General features: G+C 44.0%; 1 protein-coding gene across 2 annotated transcripts in view; it reads left to right on the top strand.

Moving 5' to 3' along the window:
* Positions 1-751: 751 nt before the first annotated feature.
* The window catches only part of LOC145342097 (proteolipid protein DM alpha), a 48,115-nt gene continuing 34,992 nt past the window's right edge, over positions 752-13,874 (top strand). Inside the window, exon 1 of one of the 2 annotated variants that reach the window (XM_080187313.1) lies at positions 752-1,017. In XM_080187313.1, coding sequence (XP_080043439.1) covers positions 1,014-1,017 — 4 coding nt within the window. In that variant the 5' untranslated portion in view covers positions 752-1,013. Of the gene's footprint in view, positions 1,018-6,338; positions 6,651-13,874 lie in introns of those variants that run through there. The other variant, XM_080187314.1, reaches the window with a different exon arrangement.

The raw sequence follows: 13,874 nt of genomic DNA on the forward strand, positions 1-13,874 counted from the left end.
GGGTGAAATATAACACTAAGTTTGCAAACAGTCAGCTTCATTCTCAGGTGGTTACCAGTTTGTGCTGTGTTGGGAGCTGTGCTATTCTTGTGCTGGGTTGTGATGGTGGTGGATGTACCTTGGCTTAATACTATGCTCTTGTTGCACCATTGCTTGCGCTGTGTTGGGTTGTTCTTACGCTGTGTTAGAACAGGGCTGTGCTGGTACAGGGTTCTGCTGTTACAGGGCTGTGCTGGTATAAGGTTCTGCTGTTACAGGGCTGTGCTGGTGCATGGTTCTGCTGGTACAGGGTTCTGCTGGTGCAGAGCTGTGCTGGTATAGGGTTGTGCTGGTACAGGGCTGTGCTGATACAGAGTTCTGCTGCTAGGATATGGAGGAAGAGGAGATGGTGGGATAAAAATGGGGATTGGGGTGGGATATGGAGCAGGGCTGTGCTGGTACTTGGTTCTGATGTTACAGGGCTGTGCTGATACAGGGTTCTGTTGATACAAGGCTGTGCTGGTGCATGGTTCTGCTGGTATTGGGTTCTGCTGGTATAGGGCTATGCTAGTACAGGGCTGTGCTGGTAGAGTTCTGCTGCTACAAGGTTCTGTCAGTGCAGGATTCTGCTGGTACAAAGCTGTGCTGGTCAATGATTTTACTCTTACAGGAATGTGTTGGTACAGGGCTGTGCTGGTATAGGGTTGTGTTGGTATATAACTGTGCGAGTGCATGGTTTTGCTGGTACAGGGCTGTGCTGATACCGGGTTCTGCTGGTGCACGGTTCTATTGGTACAGAATTCTGCTGGTACAAAGCTGTGCTGGTACAGGACTGTACTTCATTTGGGTTGTGTTGATATCGAGTTAAGCTGGTGCTGGAGCAGGAGCGGACTCATTGCTGTTTCGTGTCAACTTTTGTTTAATGGTACTTTAAGGAGTTTTCTGTGCTCTGAGTCGGACTGAGAGGTTTTAACGAGCGGCAGCTGGCAGTTTGAGAGTTTCACAGAGTGTGTCTGGAGCAGAGAGCACAGGAGATGGGTGAGTGAGAGCTCTGTGTTATAGAGAGTCTAACGGTGTGTGTTATAGACAGTGTAACTGGGGCTCAAACTCTCGGGGCAAACTGCGGCGCTGCTGAAACCTATTGAAGGTGTTTTCCCCGCACACTTACTCCGAAATCCGGGAGCGTTTTGTTCACTCGATAGCGGAGCCGGGATTTGCCCAGTTTGTGACTGAGGAACACTGCCGGCTCCGGACAGTGGCTCCTTCTCTCCAATTCCAGCTCCCCAATTTTCCCCATCTGTCCCCAGTTTGTACCCTCTACCCTTTCTTTCTCCATGCCCCCCATGACCCCATCCCACCAATGCCCCCGATCTCCACCCCTCCCCTGATTTCCCCCCTCCCCTGATTTCCCCCTCCCCTGATTTCCCCCTCCCCTGATTTCCCCCCTCCCCTGATTTCCCCCCTCCCCTGATTTCCCCCCTCCCCTGATTCCCCCCTGATTTCCCCCCTCCCCTGATTTCCCCCTCCCCTGATTTCCCCCTGATTTCCCCCCTCCCCTGATTTCCCCCCTCCCCTGATTTCCCCCCTCCCCTGATTTCCCCCCTCCCCTGATTTCCCCCCTCCCCTCCCCTGATTCCCCCCTGATTTCCCCCCTCCCCTGATTTCCCCCCTCCCCTGATTTCCCCCCTCCCCTGATTTCCCCCTCCCCTCCCCTGATTTCCCCCTCCCCTGATTTCCCCCCTCCCCTGATTTCCCCCCTCCCCTGATTTCCCCCCTCCCCTGATTCCCCCCTGATTTCCCCCCTCCCCTGATTTCCCCCCTCCCCTGATTTCCCCCCTCCCCTGATTTCCCCCCCCCGATTTCCCCCCTCCCCTGATCTACCCCCTGATCCCTCTCCCCGATCTCCCCACCGATCTCCTCCGCTCTCCAATATCCCCCTCCCTGATTTCCTCTCCACGATTTCCCCCTTACCCTGATTTTCCCCCCTCCCCTGATTTTCCCCCCTCCCCGTTGGGCCAAAGGGCCTGTTTCCCGTACTGGGTTGTTCTTTGTTCTTTGTATATCCCACTCCACGATCTCCCTCTTCCCTGATCTCTTCCCAAGCGCTCTCCTCCCCACTTCCTGAGTGATCTCCCCCTTCCCTGATCTCCCCCTTCCCCGAGTGCTCTCCACCTCCCAAGCGCTCACCCCCGGGCGCTCTCCACCCGCACCCCCGGGCACTCTCCACCCACAAACCCGGGCGCTGTCCACCCCCTATCCCGGGCACTCTCCCCACCCGCCACCACCAGCACTCTCCCCACTACCCCAGGCACTTCCCCCTACCCTGAGTGCTGCCCCTTTCCCCGAGCACTGCCCCCCCACCCCGATCTCCTGCCTGATCTTCCTCCCAATCTGCCCCCTCCAATCTGTGCCCTTCGATTTGCTCCCCCCCCAATCTCGCCCGTCCCCGATTTACCCCCTTCCTGATCTACCCCCCCCCCAGCGCTCCCCCCCACCCCCCAAGCGCTCTGCGCTCTTCCCCGGGTGCTCCGCCCCTCCCCGAGCACCCCCCCACCCCCCCAAGTGCTCTGCACCCTTACCCAGGGCGCTTTCCCTTACTACCCCAGGCACTTTCACCCCCTACCCCAGGGCTACATTTTCCTCCCTACCGCTGGCACACTCCCCTCTACCCCTGGTGCTCCCCACCCCACAACCCAGCCGCTCTCCACTACCTACCCTGGGGTCTCTGCCCCCCCACCACGGGCGCTGTTCCCCCTGCTCCCCCGGGCTCTCCATCCTCCCCGCTGTCTGCAATCTGTCCCTTTCCCGATCTCTCTTCCAGCCCTTCCGTGATCTGTCCTCTCCAGCCCTTCTTTCCATACTATTCTGCTCAATGGAGAATGCAATATATTTTTCTAGTGTTCCTTTGACTTATTCCTTGAAATTTTTCAGCTGCCTGTTTCCCCCATCCCCACCCCAACACTTTGACCCCCACCCCAACACTTTGACCCCCACCCCAACACTTTGACCCCCACCCCAACACTTTGACCCCCACCCCAACACTTTGACCCCCACCCCAACACTTTGACCCCCACCCCAACACTTTGACCCCCACCCCAACACTTTGACCCCCACCCCACACTTTCACCCCCACCCCAACACTTTCACCCCCACCCCAACACTTCCACCCCCACCCCAACACTTCACCAGAATTAACATTGCCACTGTGACATTTGACTAGTATTTCCTAGTTCCAGTTAGTTTTGTTGATTAAGAGGAGGAACACTGGATGTTTGAATTTCCTGATGTTTTGGGATTGGTTTCATTTGATGTCACCTTGTTATGGAATTTGAAATATATGTGGTTTGTCTCTCAGTGTGACATAACTGTTTACTGAATCAAATCTTGGCTTTACTGACCATTTTTGTTTTTCTCAGCTCTTGAACATTTCTGTGTTTCTTGTAGATGTGGTCACTGAGGGTTATGGTCCAATGCTCCACTTGACTGGGTGATCATTCCTGCACATTGTCAAATTTTCGTGGGCTGTGGATTGTGGGGCTTTCTAACAGCTGCTTCATAGCCAATCTTTCTCTCCCCTCACATTCATTTCCTTAACTGAGGTACCAGCATTGTGAGCTCATCAGGAACCTTCAATCCCTCAAAATGTTAATGGGGTATCCAATCCCATTAGACTGTCTCTACTGTGTTCCTCTAAACCACCCCACCCTCCGCCAATGTCCCTTATCACCTTTGGGTCCCATTCATTCTGTCCATTGTTTTCCATTCCTGTTTAATTTATTCCAAGATCCTGATTAAGTAAAAGTTCCCTGAATTTTATATTTGCATTAAACTATCTCATTAATATATCCTGACACCGTGCCATTAGAGTACCCATCATGCATGATTATGTGGGAGAAGTTTTAGTTTAACATCAGGAGTAAACCATTTGGCTCCTTGAGCCTGGTTGACCATTCAACAGGATCCTAGCTGATTTCTAAACTTATTTTCTTCTCGCTCAATTTCCACACCCATTGAATCTCTGAGAGGCCAATCAACTGTTGACCTCTGTATTGGATATAATCAGTGATGGAGCACCCACAACCCTCTGAGGTAGAGATTTGCAATCTTTGAATGAAAAACTTTCTTCTTGTCTCAGTACTAGATAATCAAACTCTCTACCTGAGACCGGGGTTCCTTGCTCAAGACTTCCGGTCTGGGGGAAAAGGAAACCCTTGGTATCTACTCTGTCAAGCTTTGTCAGGGTGTAGTATTTCAATGAGAGCACCTCTCATTATAAACTCTAGAGAGTATGGGTCTGATTTACTCAGTGTCTCATCATTGGACAACTATCAGTAAAACAAATTTTTGTTGAACCCTCTCTTGAGGCATATCTTTCCATTGCTGAGGAAGTCAAACTTGCATATAGTTCTCCAGACATGTTCTCACCAAAGCCCAATATAATTATGGCAAGACTTTTTTACTTGAGCATGGGCACTGCCAAATCCCCTCCAATAAAGGCTGATCTTCAAATCACTGAATGGTTATTACACAGGAGGAGGCTAGATCTGTCAGTCTGATTTCAGGTTGAGTGAGTGAGCAAATGATTGGTAGATTGGTAATATGGATAAAAGTGAGGTTATCCATTTTAGTAACAAAACTAGGAAGGCAGATTACGATCGAGTGGCCAAAAATTAGATCAAGGGAATGTGCAGTGACACCTCATCACTGAAGATAAACATGCAAATGCAGTAAAAAGGGCAAATGATATATTGGCCTTTGTAGCAAGAGGATACAGGAGCAGGGATGTCTTGCTGCAATTATACAGGCCCTTAGGGAGGCCACACCTGGAATACTGTGACAGTTTTGGTCTCCTTCCTTGAGAAAGGATATTCTTGTTATGGAGGGACTGAAGAGAATATTTCCCTGATTGATTCCTGGAATGGTAGGACTGATACCTGAGGAGAGATTGAGTCTGTCAGGATTGAAATTCAGAAGAATGAGAGGGATCTCATAGAAACCTATAAATTTCTAACAGGATTAGGCAAGAAATACAAGGAGGATGTTCCAAATGGTGGAGTCGCCCACAACCAGGGGTCACAGTCTGTGGGCGTAGACATTTAGGACAGAGGTGAAGAGAAATTTCTTCATCCAGAGAGTGATTAGAATTCACTACCATAGAACGTAGTTGAGGCCAAAACACTGAATGATTTCAAGGAGCAGTTAGTTATAGCACTTGAGGTGAAGGGATCAAAGGATATGGGTAGAAGGTGGAACTTGGCTAAAGAGTTAGATGATTAGATGATCAGTTAGATGGATGCTGGAGCAGGCTCGAAAGAATGAATGGCCTCCTTGTCTTATTTTCTGTTTCCATTCAGCCCGTCATGTCTGATTGAATCTGCCAACACCACACTCATGGATTGTGCATTTCAGACCATAGACAATTGCTGCATAAACATTTTTTCCTCATAATACATTTGATTCTTTTGTCATTCACTGAAATTTTTATTGCCCTTGCATCTGGATGTTGTGTTTTGTGACACCCAGATCACTTTATACATCAACAAATATCTCTTCCCCCATACAACAAATATTCTGATTTTCATTTTTTCCTATCAAAGGGAAGAACCTCGCATTTCCTCACATTGTATTCCATCTTCAGCACCATCACTTAGCCTGTCAATTCCTTTGAAGCCTTTTTGTGCCTTAATTCCTGGCTTTGTGAACTTTGGACAGATTGTCTTGGCCCCTCCAACTAATTCAGTAAGGTAGACTGTAAACAGCTGAATCTCCATACAACACAGATCATTGAAACATGTTAATTCTCTTCAGCGTATATCTCAGATTGAGAGCAGGTACTTTCCTGGCTGCTTTCTTCAGAGCAGCTGTGGAGTTGTTTCAATGAGTGTTGTGCTGATGAAATTTATAATGAAATTATTTGTCTTTAATTGGTGATGAAGAATAATGAGAATTAATTTGTTGAGCTCAATTTCAGAGCCTGTTTTGGACTCGTTCTGAACTTGTCAGACTCTCAGTGGTGTTTTGGTTCAGACTATCCCTTTTGTCTTCCCATTTTTGTTCTCTCTTTATTCCCATGACGTAAAGTGACTCTGACTGAACAAACTGAATCAAGTAATTGTATTGTTCAATGGATTTCATATTAAGAGTGCCTCGACATCTGTTTAAACCCTCTCTTCCTGAATTGAGGGGGGGTGGTGGTCCCAGGGATAATGAACTTGGAAGCACCCATCCGAGAGAACAAATATCTCGTGACAAGTTCTGACGTTGGAAGATCCCATTTAGAACAAACCCATTTTTCAGTGTTCAGTGTCAAAATTCCAGGATTTGTACGGGAGCCTTCTGTTTGTACAATGAATACTGGGATCAACTCTGATCCAGGAGACCTAGCTCAGGAAAGGAGGGTGCTTCTAGATGGACATCAGATTAACATACTTATAAGTCACTAGCGAGGCCAGCATTGCTTATCTCTAATTGTCAGTGATGACTAAGTGGCTCGCTTAGCAGTTTCACAGGATGTCAAGACTCAGCCATGTTGTTGAATCATCAATGGCCCTGAATGGATAAGGATGGGATAACTCCTTCCCTGGCTAGTCTGAGAGAACCGGATGTTTTATTTTAAATGACTATTTGAAAAGTTCGTGATCATCATGGCTGAAACTGGCATTTTATTCCAGGTATATTTAATTGAATTTAAATTCCCCCCAGCTATGGTGGGAATTGAGGTTTGAACTTAGGTCTCTGTCTCCAGTGAATTTGTCTCAGGTTCTGAATTACAACCCAGTGCATTACCTCTATGCTGCTGTCCCTTGTTTGAACTCATTTTGTTTATTGTTTGTGGCAAGGACTCTCATCACAGATGTTGATCAAGAGAGGTTAAGAAATTGGATGATGCATATTTTCTGTCTGCTTATAATATATTGAGTGTACATCTGAATGATCTATTGAGCAAGCTCTTTGAAATGACCATTCCAGGAAGGGTTGGTGATGTTATGTTATGATGTGGGTATGCCGGCGTTGGACTGGCGTAAACACAGTAAAAAGTCTGACAACACCAGGTTTTAGTCCAACCTATTTATTTGATAATATACTCACAAGCTTTCGGGGTTAGCCCCTTCGTCAGGTGAATGGAGAGTTCTGGCCTCAGACAGAGCATATAAAGCACAGACATATAAAGACAGACTGTCTGTGCTTTATATGCTCTGTCTGAGGCCAGAACTCTCCATTCACCTGACGAAGGGGCTAACCCCGAAAGCTTGTGAGTATATTATCAAATAAATAGGTTGGACTAAAACCTGGTGTTGTCAGACTTTTTACAATGTTATGTTACACAGAGGAGTGGAATCTTGGTTGCTGTGACAACGTGAATTTTTACAGGCATGTTATAGTCTGGAAATATGGATAGTAATGGTCGAGGCTTCAACTTTCTTTCCATTGCAAGGTGACCAGGAAACTTTCCTACTCTTACTGCTTGCCATTGGTCTATGTTGGAAGGATTTGCAACTTAACCTGTTTGTCCACATTATGAACGCATCTTCCTTAGCCTTCACGTCCTGGTGTATTTCTGGCTTGGAGGAGGAACACTGCACCACAATACCTTCTATTCAGGAAGGTTAAGGGAATCGAATTTATTGATATGCTCCCAGCATGCTGATAAGTTTCTGGTTTTGAACTTCTAAAAAGCAATCACATTGGACTCAAGACATTAACTGCCCATAAATGCTGCCAGAAATACTGAGGTTTTCCCAACATTTTCTGTTTTTATTTGTGGTTTTGAACTGTTGGCCAGAATTCAGATTATCTTGCATCTTTTACTCAAATTGAAGAGGGAGAGGGGGTGCTGGTTGTTGACTCTTTTTAAATTATGTATAGAAACTCTTACTATTTTAAAACTTCTGCCTGACTGATTATTTTTACTCAGTCACGAATCACATCTTTTGATATTATCTCCTTCGTACAATTTACTAATTATCAACTCTTTAGCTCAATTGGCCAACTCGTAGAATCCCTACAATGCAGAAAGAGGTCATTCAGCCCATTGAATTTGCACCGACTCATTGATCTCAGAGGCTTCTAGGCAACATACCAACTATTTTTCGTGTGGTGGGCAATTTATTTAAGTGCACGGCCCCTTTAAGTTAGCACTTGTGTGACTGAGCTTGTGCAGGCACTTTCAGGTTGCAGAGCAGTCGTAAAGCTTCGAGTGAACTTTATTCTAGGGCTGAAGGAGATTGGGGAGTGCTAAGGCCATGGAGGGATTTAAACCTGAGGTGGAGACATCGTTGCTAGAGCGGGAGGCAGTGCTGGCCAGCAAGCGCAGAGGTGCTGGGTATTCAACATGTAGTGTCAGTTAGGACATAGGCAGCAGGGCTTTTGGTGAACTGATGTTTGTGGAAAATGAGAGTGTGTTCGTGAGAACACGAGGACAGCAACTGGAATTAACAATGGCATGAATATATGTTTCAGCAGCTGATGATTATGGCAGAGATGTTATGGTGATTGTACTAGAATTTCTCAATGATGGAGAACATGTAAATGGGTTCAAACATTAGGTTCAACTGATCGGCCTCCCACATTCTACCATCTAAATACCCTGAGGTCATCCAACATACCAACTATCTCCTCACTAGCACCCTGTCCTATTTGCATGTTACCCCGTGCTTGCTGACCTACGATAACTCCCAGTTAAAACAGTACTTTAATTTTAAAATTAATGTTTTCAGCCTCCTCAGGACTTCTCTTGCCCCCCCACCAATGTAATTCCACCCCCCCAACTTCCCCAACAGCTTGTGCCTTCAGCTGCCAAGACCCTAATAGCTGGAATTTCCTTCCTAAACTCTTCCACTACTCTATCCCACTTTTCTTCCCATAAAACCCACATCTCTGGCCTTCTGTCTTGGTATCTGTTTATGTGGCTCAGTGTTGTATGCATATACAAACATACATACAGACAAGGAGCAGGAGTAGGCTATTCAGCCCCTTGAGCCTGCTCCACTATTTAATAAAATCATAGCTGATTTGATAACAACCTCAGATCTATATTCCACCTATTCTTGATAACCTATTATTCCTTTGCTTACTAAGAATCTATCCACCTCTGCCTTAAAAATATTCAAACTCTGCTTCCACTGCCTTCTCAAGAAGAGAGTTCCATCCATGACCCTCTGAGAGAAAGCAAATTCTCCTCATCTCTATTTTAAATGGGCAATATCAGACCCCTCAGGCTATTATATGTTTCAATCAAGTCACTAATTACTCTTCCAAACTCCAGCATATACAAGCCTAACCTGTTCTACCTCTCCTCATAAGACAACACGCCCATTCCTGGTATTAGACTGGTAAACCTTCTCTGAACTGCTTCCAACAAATTTATATCTTTCCTTGAATAAGGTGTTGAATAGTGTATACAATACTCCAGATGTAGTTTCACTAGTGCCCTGAACAACTGAAGTATAACCTCCCTATTCTTGTATTTAATTCCACTTACAGTGAATGATGACATTCTATTAGATTTCCCAATTACTTTTGGTACCTGCACCCTAGCCCTTTGTGATTCATACAGTAAGACACCCGGATCCCTCTGCATCTTAGATCTCAGTAATCTCTCACCATTTAAATTGTATAGGGCGTTGGTAGGCCACACCTAGAGTTTCAGGTACAGTTTTTGTGTCCTTATCTGAGGAAGGATGGTCTTGCTATAGAGGGAGTCGAGAGAAAAGGTTTACCCAGCTTATTTCTGGGGTGGCAGAACTGTCATATGAGAAGAGACAAAGTCGATTAGGATTATGTCCATTGGAGTTTAGAAAAGTGAGAGAGGTTCTCATAGAAACTGATAAAATTCTATCAGGATTAGACAGGATAGATTCAGAAAAAATGTCCCAGATGGTGGAGGAGGCCAGAACTGGAGGTCACAGTTGGAGGATGGAGGAGAAACCTTTCAGGACTGAGGTGAGGAGTAATTTCTTCAACAAGGGTGTGGTAAATCTATGGAACTCACTACTACAGAAAATAATTGAGACTAAAATGTTACATGATTTCAAGAAAGAATTAAATATAGCCTCGTAGGGCCAAAGGATCGAGAGATATGGGAGAAGCCGGGATCAGGATATTGAATTTGATGATCAACCATGAACATAATGAATGGCAGAAAATGCTTCAAGGGTTGGCTGAATGGCCTATTCTTGCTCCTATTTTCTTTTTATATTTCTATGTATGTATAATACGCTACCTTTATTCTTCCTGCCAAAATGGACAAATTTTGCATTTTCCTACATTATATTCCATTTGCTAAATCTTTGCCCACTTGCTTAACCTAGCAATGTCTTTTTGTAGCTTTGCTATATCTCTGGCACCAAGAGGCAGCAGTGCTAACTACTGAGATGTTACTTGTATCCTCTATTGTGAAGATTGAAGCAAAATATCTGTTCAATTCATCTGCTATCTCCTTGTTTCCATTATCATTTGTCCAGACTCAATTTCTATAGGACCAATACTTACTTTTTTACCTTGTTTCCTTTGAAAACATTTATAAAATCCTTACTATCAGTTTTCATATTTCTGGCCATCTTTCTCTTATACTCTCATTTGCCCTCCTTATTAATCTTTTAGTCATCCTTTGCTGTTTCTTGTACTCTGTTCAATCTTAATTCTGACCTTCCACCTGTCTTGCACAATTATAAACTTTTTCTTTAAGTTTGACACTATCTTTAACCTTCCTAGTTAATCATGGATGGTGGTCCATTCCTTGGACTTTTTCTTTCTTGTTGGAATGTATCTTCTGTACATTTTGAAAATATCCATCAAATATTTACCACGGCATTGCTATTGACTTAACATAATTTGCCAATTCACATTAGCCAGCTGTGCCTTCATGTCCTTATAGTTGCCCTTATGTAAGTTTAAAAATATTGTCATGGGCCGACTACTCTCTCCCTCAAATTGAATGTAAAGTTCAATCATATTATGCCACTGCTACCTAAGAGCATGTTCAATGAGATCATTAATTAATCCCATCTCATTGCCAGTATCAGGTATAGTATAGCCTGCTTTCTGGTTAGCACCTGGACTTGTTGTTCTAAAAGAAAACTATCCCAGAAACATTCTCTGAACTCCTTATCTGGGCTACCTTCGACACCTGATTTTTCTAGTCTATATGTAGATTAAAATTAGCGTGTCTTTCTGACAAGCTCCAATTATTTCTTCCTTTATGCTCCAACCTACCAAGAGATTACTATCAGAGAGCCTGTATATGAATCCCACAAGTGACTTCCTGTTTTCACTATTTCTCACCTCTAACCAAACCGTTTCACTTCCTGGTTTTGTAAGCATCGATCATCCCCCTCTATTTTGCTAATACCATCATTAACTAACAGAACCACCCTCTTCCTTTTCCTAGTATTTTGTCCTTGCTGAATATACTACACTGTTCAATATTCAGGTCCAAATCCATGTCTTCCTGCAACCATGTCTCAGTATTGATTATCAAATTGTGCTTATTTGTCTATTTGTGCACTGTCAGTTCATCTGTTTTGTTTCTAATGCTGCATGAATTCAGATAGAGAGCTTTAAGTTTTATCCTTTTATTCTTTTTATAATTTCTAGTTTCATCTGTTGATTTACTGTTAGGTTTATCCTCTCTGTCCCTTCTTGTCATAGTCTGTTTTTAATTTTCCATAATAAAACCTTTCTTTTTTGTTTTATTTTTTCATTTATCCTATCTCCTTGCCTCTTTACTTAAGAACCCTTATTTCCCTAGTTATGTGGCTCCAGTATGGCTCAGGTATAGACAGTCCCAATGGTACAGATGCCACTTTCCCCAGTATTGGTGCCAATGCCCCATGAACCCAAATCCATTTTGACCTCTTTGTGTCTTTGAGCCACATATTTATCCCTCTAATCTGATTTCTCCTACGCCAATTTACATGTGGCTCAAGGAATAATCCAGAGATTATGACTTTGAAGTTTTGCTTCTTAATTTGGTGTCCTAACTGAGAGAACTTTGGAAAAATATAATTTTACCTGCAGCTAATTCCATTAACATCCTGGGATGGGAAACATCTGATCCTGAGGATTTGTCATTTCTATGGGATGTGTGTGGCTGGTGAGGAATCGTATTTGTTACTAATCGCTAATTACCTTTTTCTTATGTTGGTTTTCATGAGCCCCTGACCCTGATTCAGTATGAGTTTCCTTGGGATGCTGGCATGCTGAATTCTTCATTCACTGCAATTTATTCAATGCGCCTGCCTTTTCCTTCTTTACAGTAGCAGTATCGCTTTGATCAATTTTGAAGGGTTCATATTGTGCCTGATCATTCTCTTTCTGCGAATGTAACTAACAATTTTTCTCTTGATTTTGGTATTCCTGGCAAGTTTCCTTACACATTCCCTTTTGGAGTTATAATTATCAGTTAAGTCACACTTTGCTGGATTGTCTGTATCTTTCCCATTTCCAATGCTCTTTTGATTTTGTCTTTATGAATGTTTATTTTTTAAATTTTCTGTTACCACTTTAGACACTGATTTTACCAGCATGGCCACCCTGAAATCGGGCCAGGCAAGGGTTCACAGAACAGCTTTCCCCATTGGTCTCGAGTGCGGTCTTACGAGCTACCAAGGGCCTTAGTGTCCAAGACTTTTTTTTGATAATTAAAGCACTTGCCTCTTAGAGAAATAAACTGGTACTGGATCACATTAAATTAATTTTGCATACCTCCCAGTGATCTTTTGCCCATTGCCAAATTTGTCCAGTTTATTTTGATCTAAAATACAAAAAAACCAAATACTACAGAAATCTGAAATTAAAAAGTGACAATGCTGGAAATACTCAGCAGGCCTTTTTACTCATTCAGAAGATGTAGGTGTCATTAGCTGGGCCAACATTTATTGCCCTGCCCTAATTGCCCTCTTACTAAGTGGCTTTCTAGACCATTCCAGAGGGCAGTTAAGTGTCAACCGCATTGATGTGGATCTGAAGTCACATGTAGTCCAGACCATGTAAGGGCAACAGATTTCCTTCCCTAAAGGACATTAGTGAACCAGATGGGTTTTTAATGACAACAATGGTTTCATAGACAACATTCAACTTTTCATTTCAGATTTTTATTGAATTCAAATTTCACCATCTGCTATGGTGGGATTGAACCCTGGTTCCTAGAGCATTACCCTGGGTCTCTGGATTACCTGTCCAGTGACAACACCACTACACAACTGCTGCCTCTGTGGGGAGAGAAGGAGTCAATGTTTTAGGTCAGCAACCTGGGCCTCAGGCCTCTATAGGTCCAGAGACACGTGACAGCTCTCATTTAATTGAGGTAGGGCAGTGTCGGCAGTTGGGTGGTGGGCAAGACACCCATTGGGTTTAACCTGCCTGCTGTTGGGAGTGTGTATTATCCAGCATAAAGTCAATCTGGACCTCAACTCTATTTCCTTGCCTTTGCTGCATATTCCTTCATATTCATCCCAAAGAAAAATCCATCAATACTAGTCTTCAAATGTCCAACTGACTCCCAACTGACTCTTTAATGCTTTCAAACGCTTTGAACAGATTGCCTTTCGACCATCGATATTCGAGGGAATACAAACTAGGTCAATGCAATTATTTCCTTAAACAGTTAGGGTTTCACGTGCAGAGCCCTTGGCCAGAGCTGTACCCAAAGCAATAAATAACCTTTGAGCTCAGCCTCCTACTCCATAGCAGCTTACTTTAATAGCACTGATCCACCCAGGACAGTAACACTTTGGTTTCATCTTTCCCTGTGTTACATTGATTGATCAGACAGGGATGATGAATGCCAAGCAGCAAATAAGAGATAAGAACTGGAGATCATTCATCCTTTTGAACCTGCTCCATCATTTAACAAGATTGTGTCTGATCTTTGACCTCCTGCATTATCCCAGAAC

Source organism: Carcharhinus amblyrhynchos, chromosome 4 (assembly GCF_965287045.1).
Source record: "Carcharhinus amblyrhynchos chromosome 4, sCarAmb.v2.hapA, whole genome shotgun sequence".
Taxonomy (NCBI): domain Eukaryota; kingdom Metazoa; phylum Chordata; class Chondrichthyes; order Carcharhiniformes; family Carcharhinidae; genus Carcharhinus; species Carcharhinus amblyrhynchos.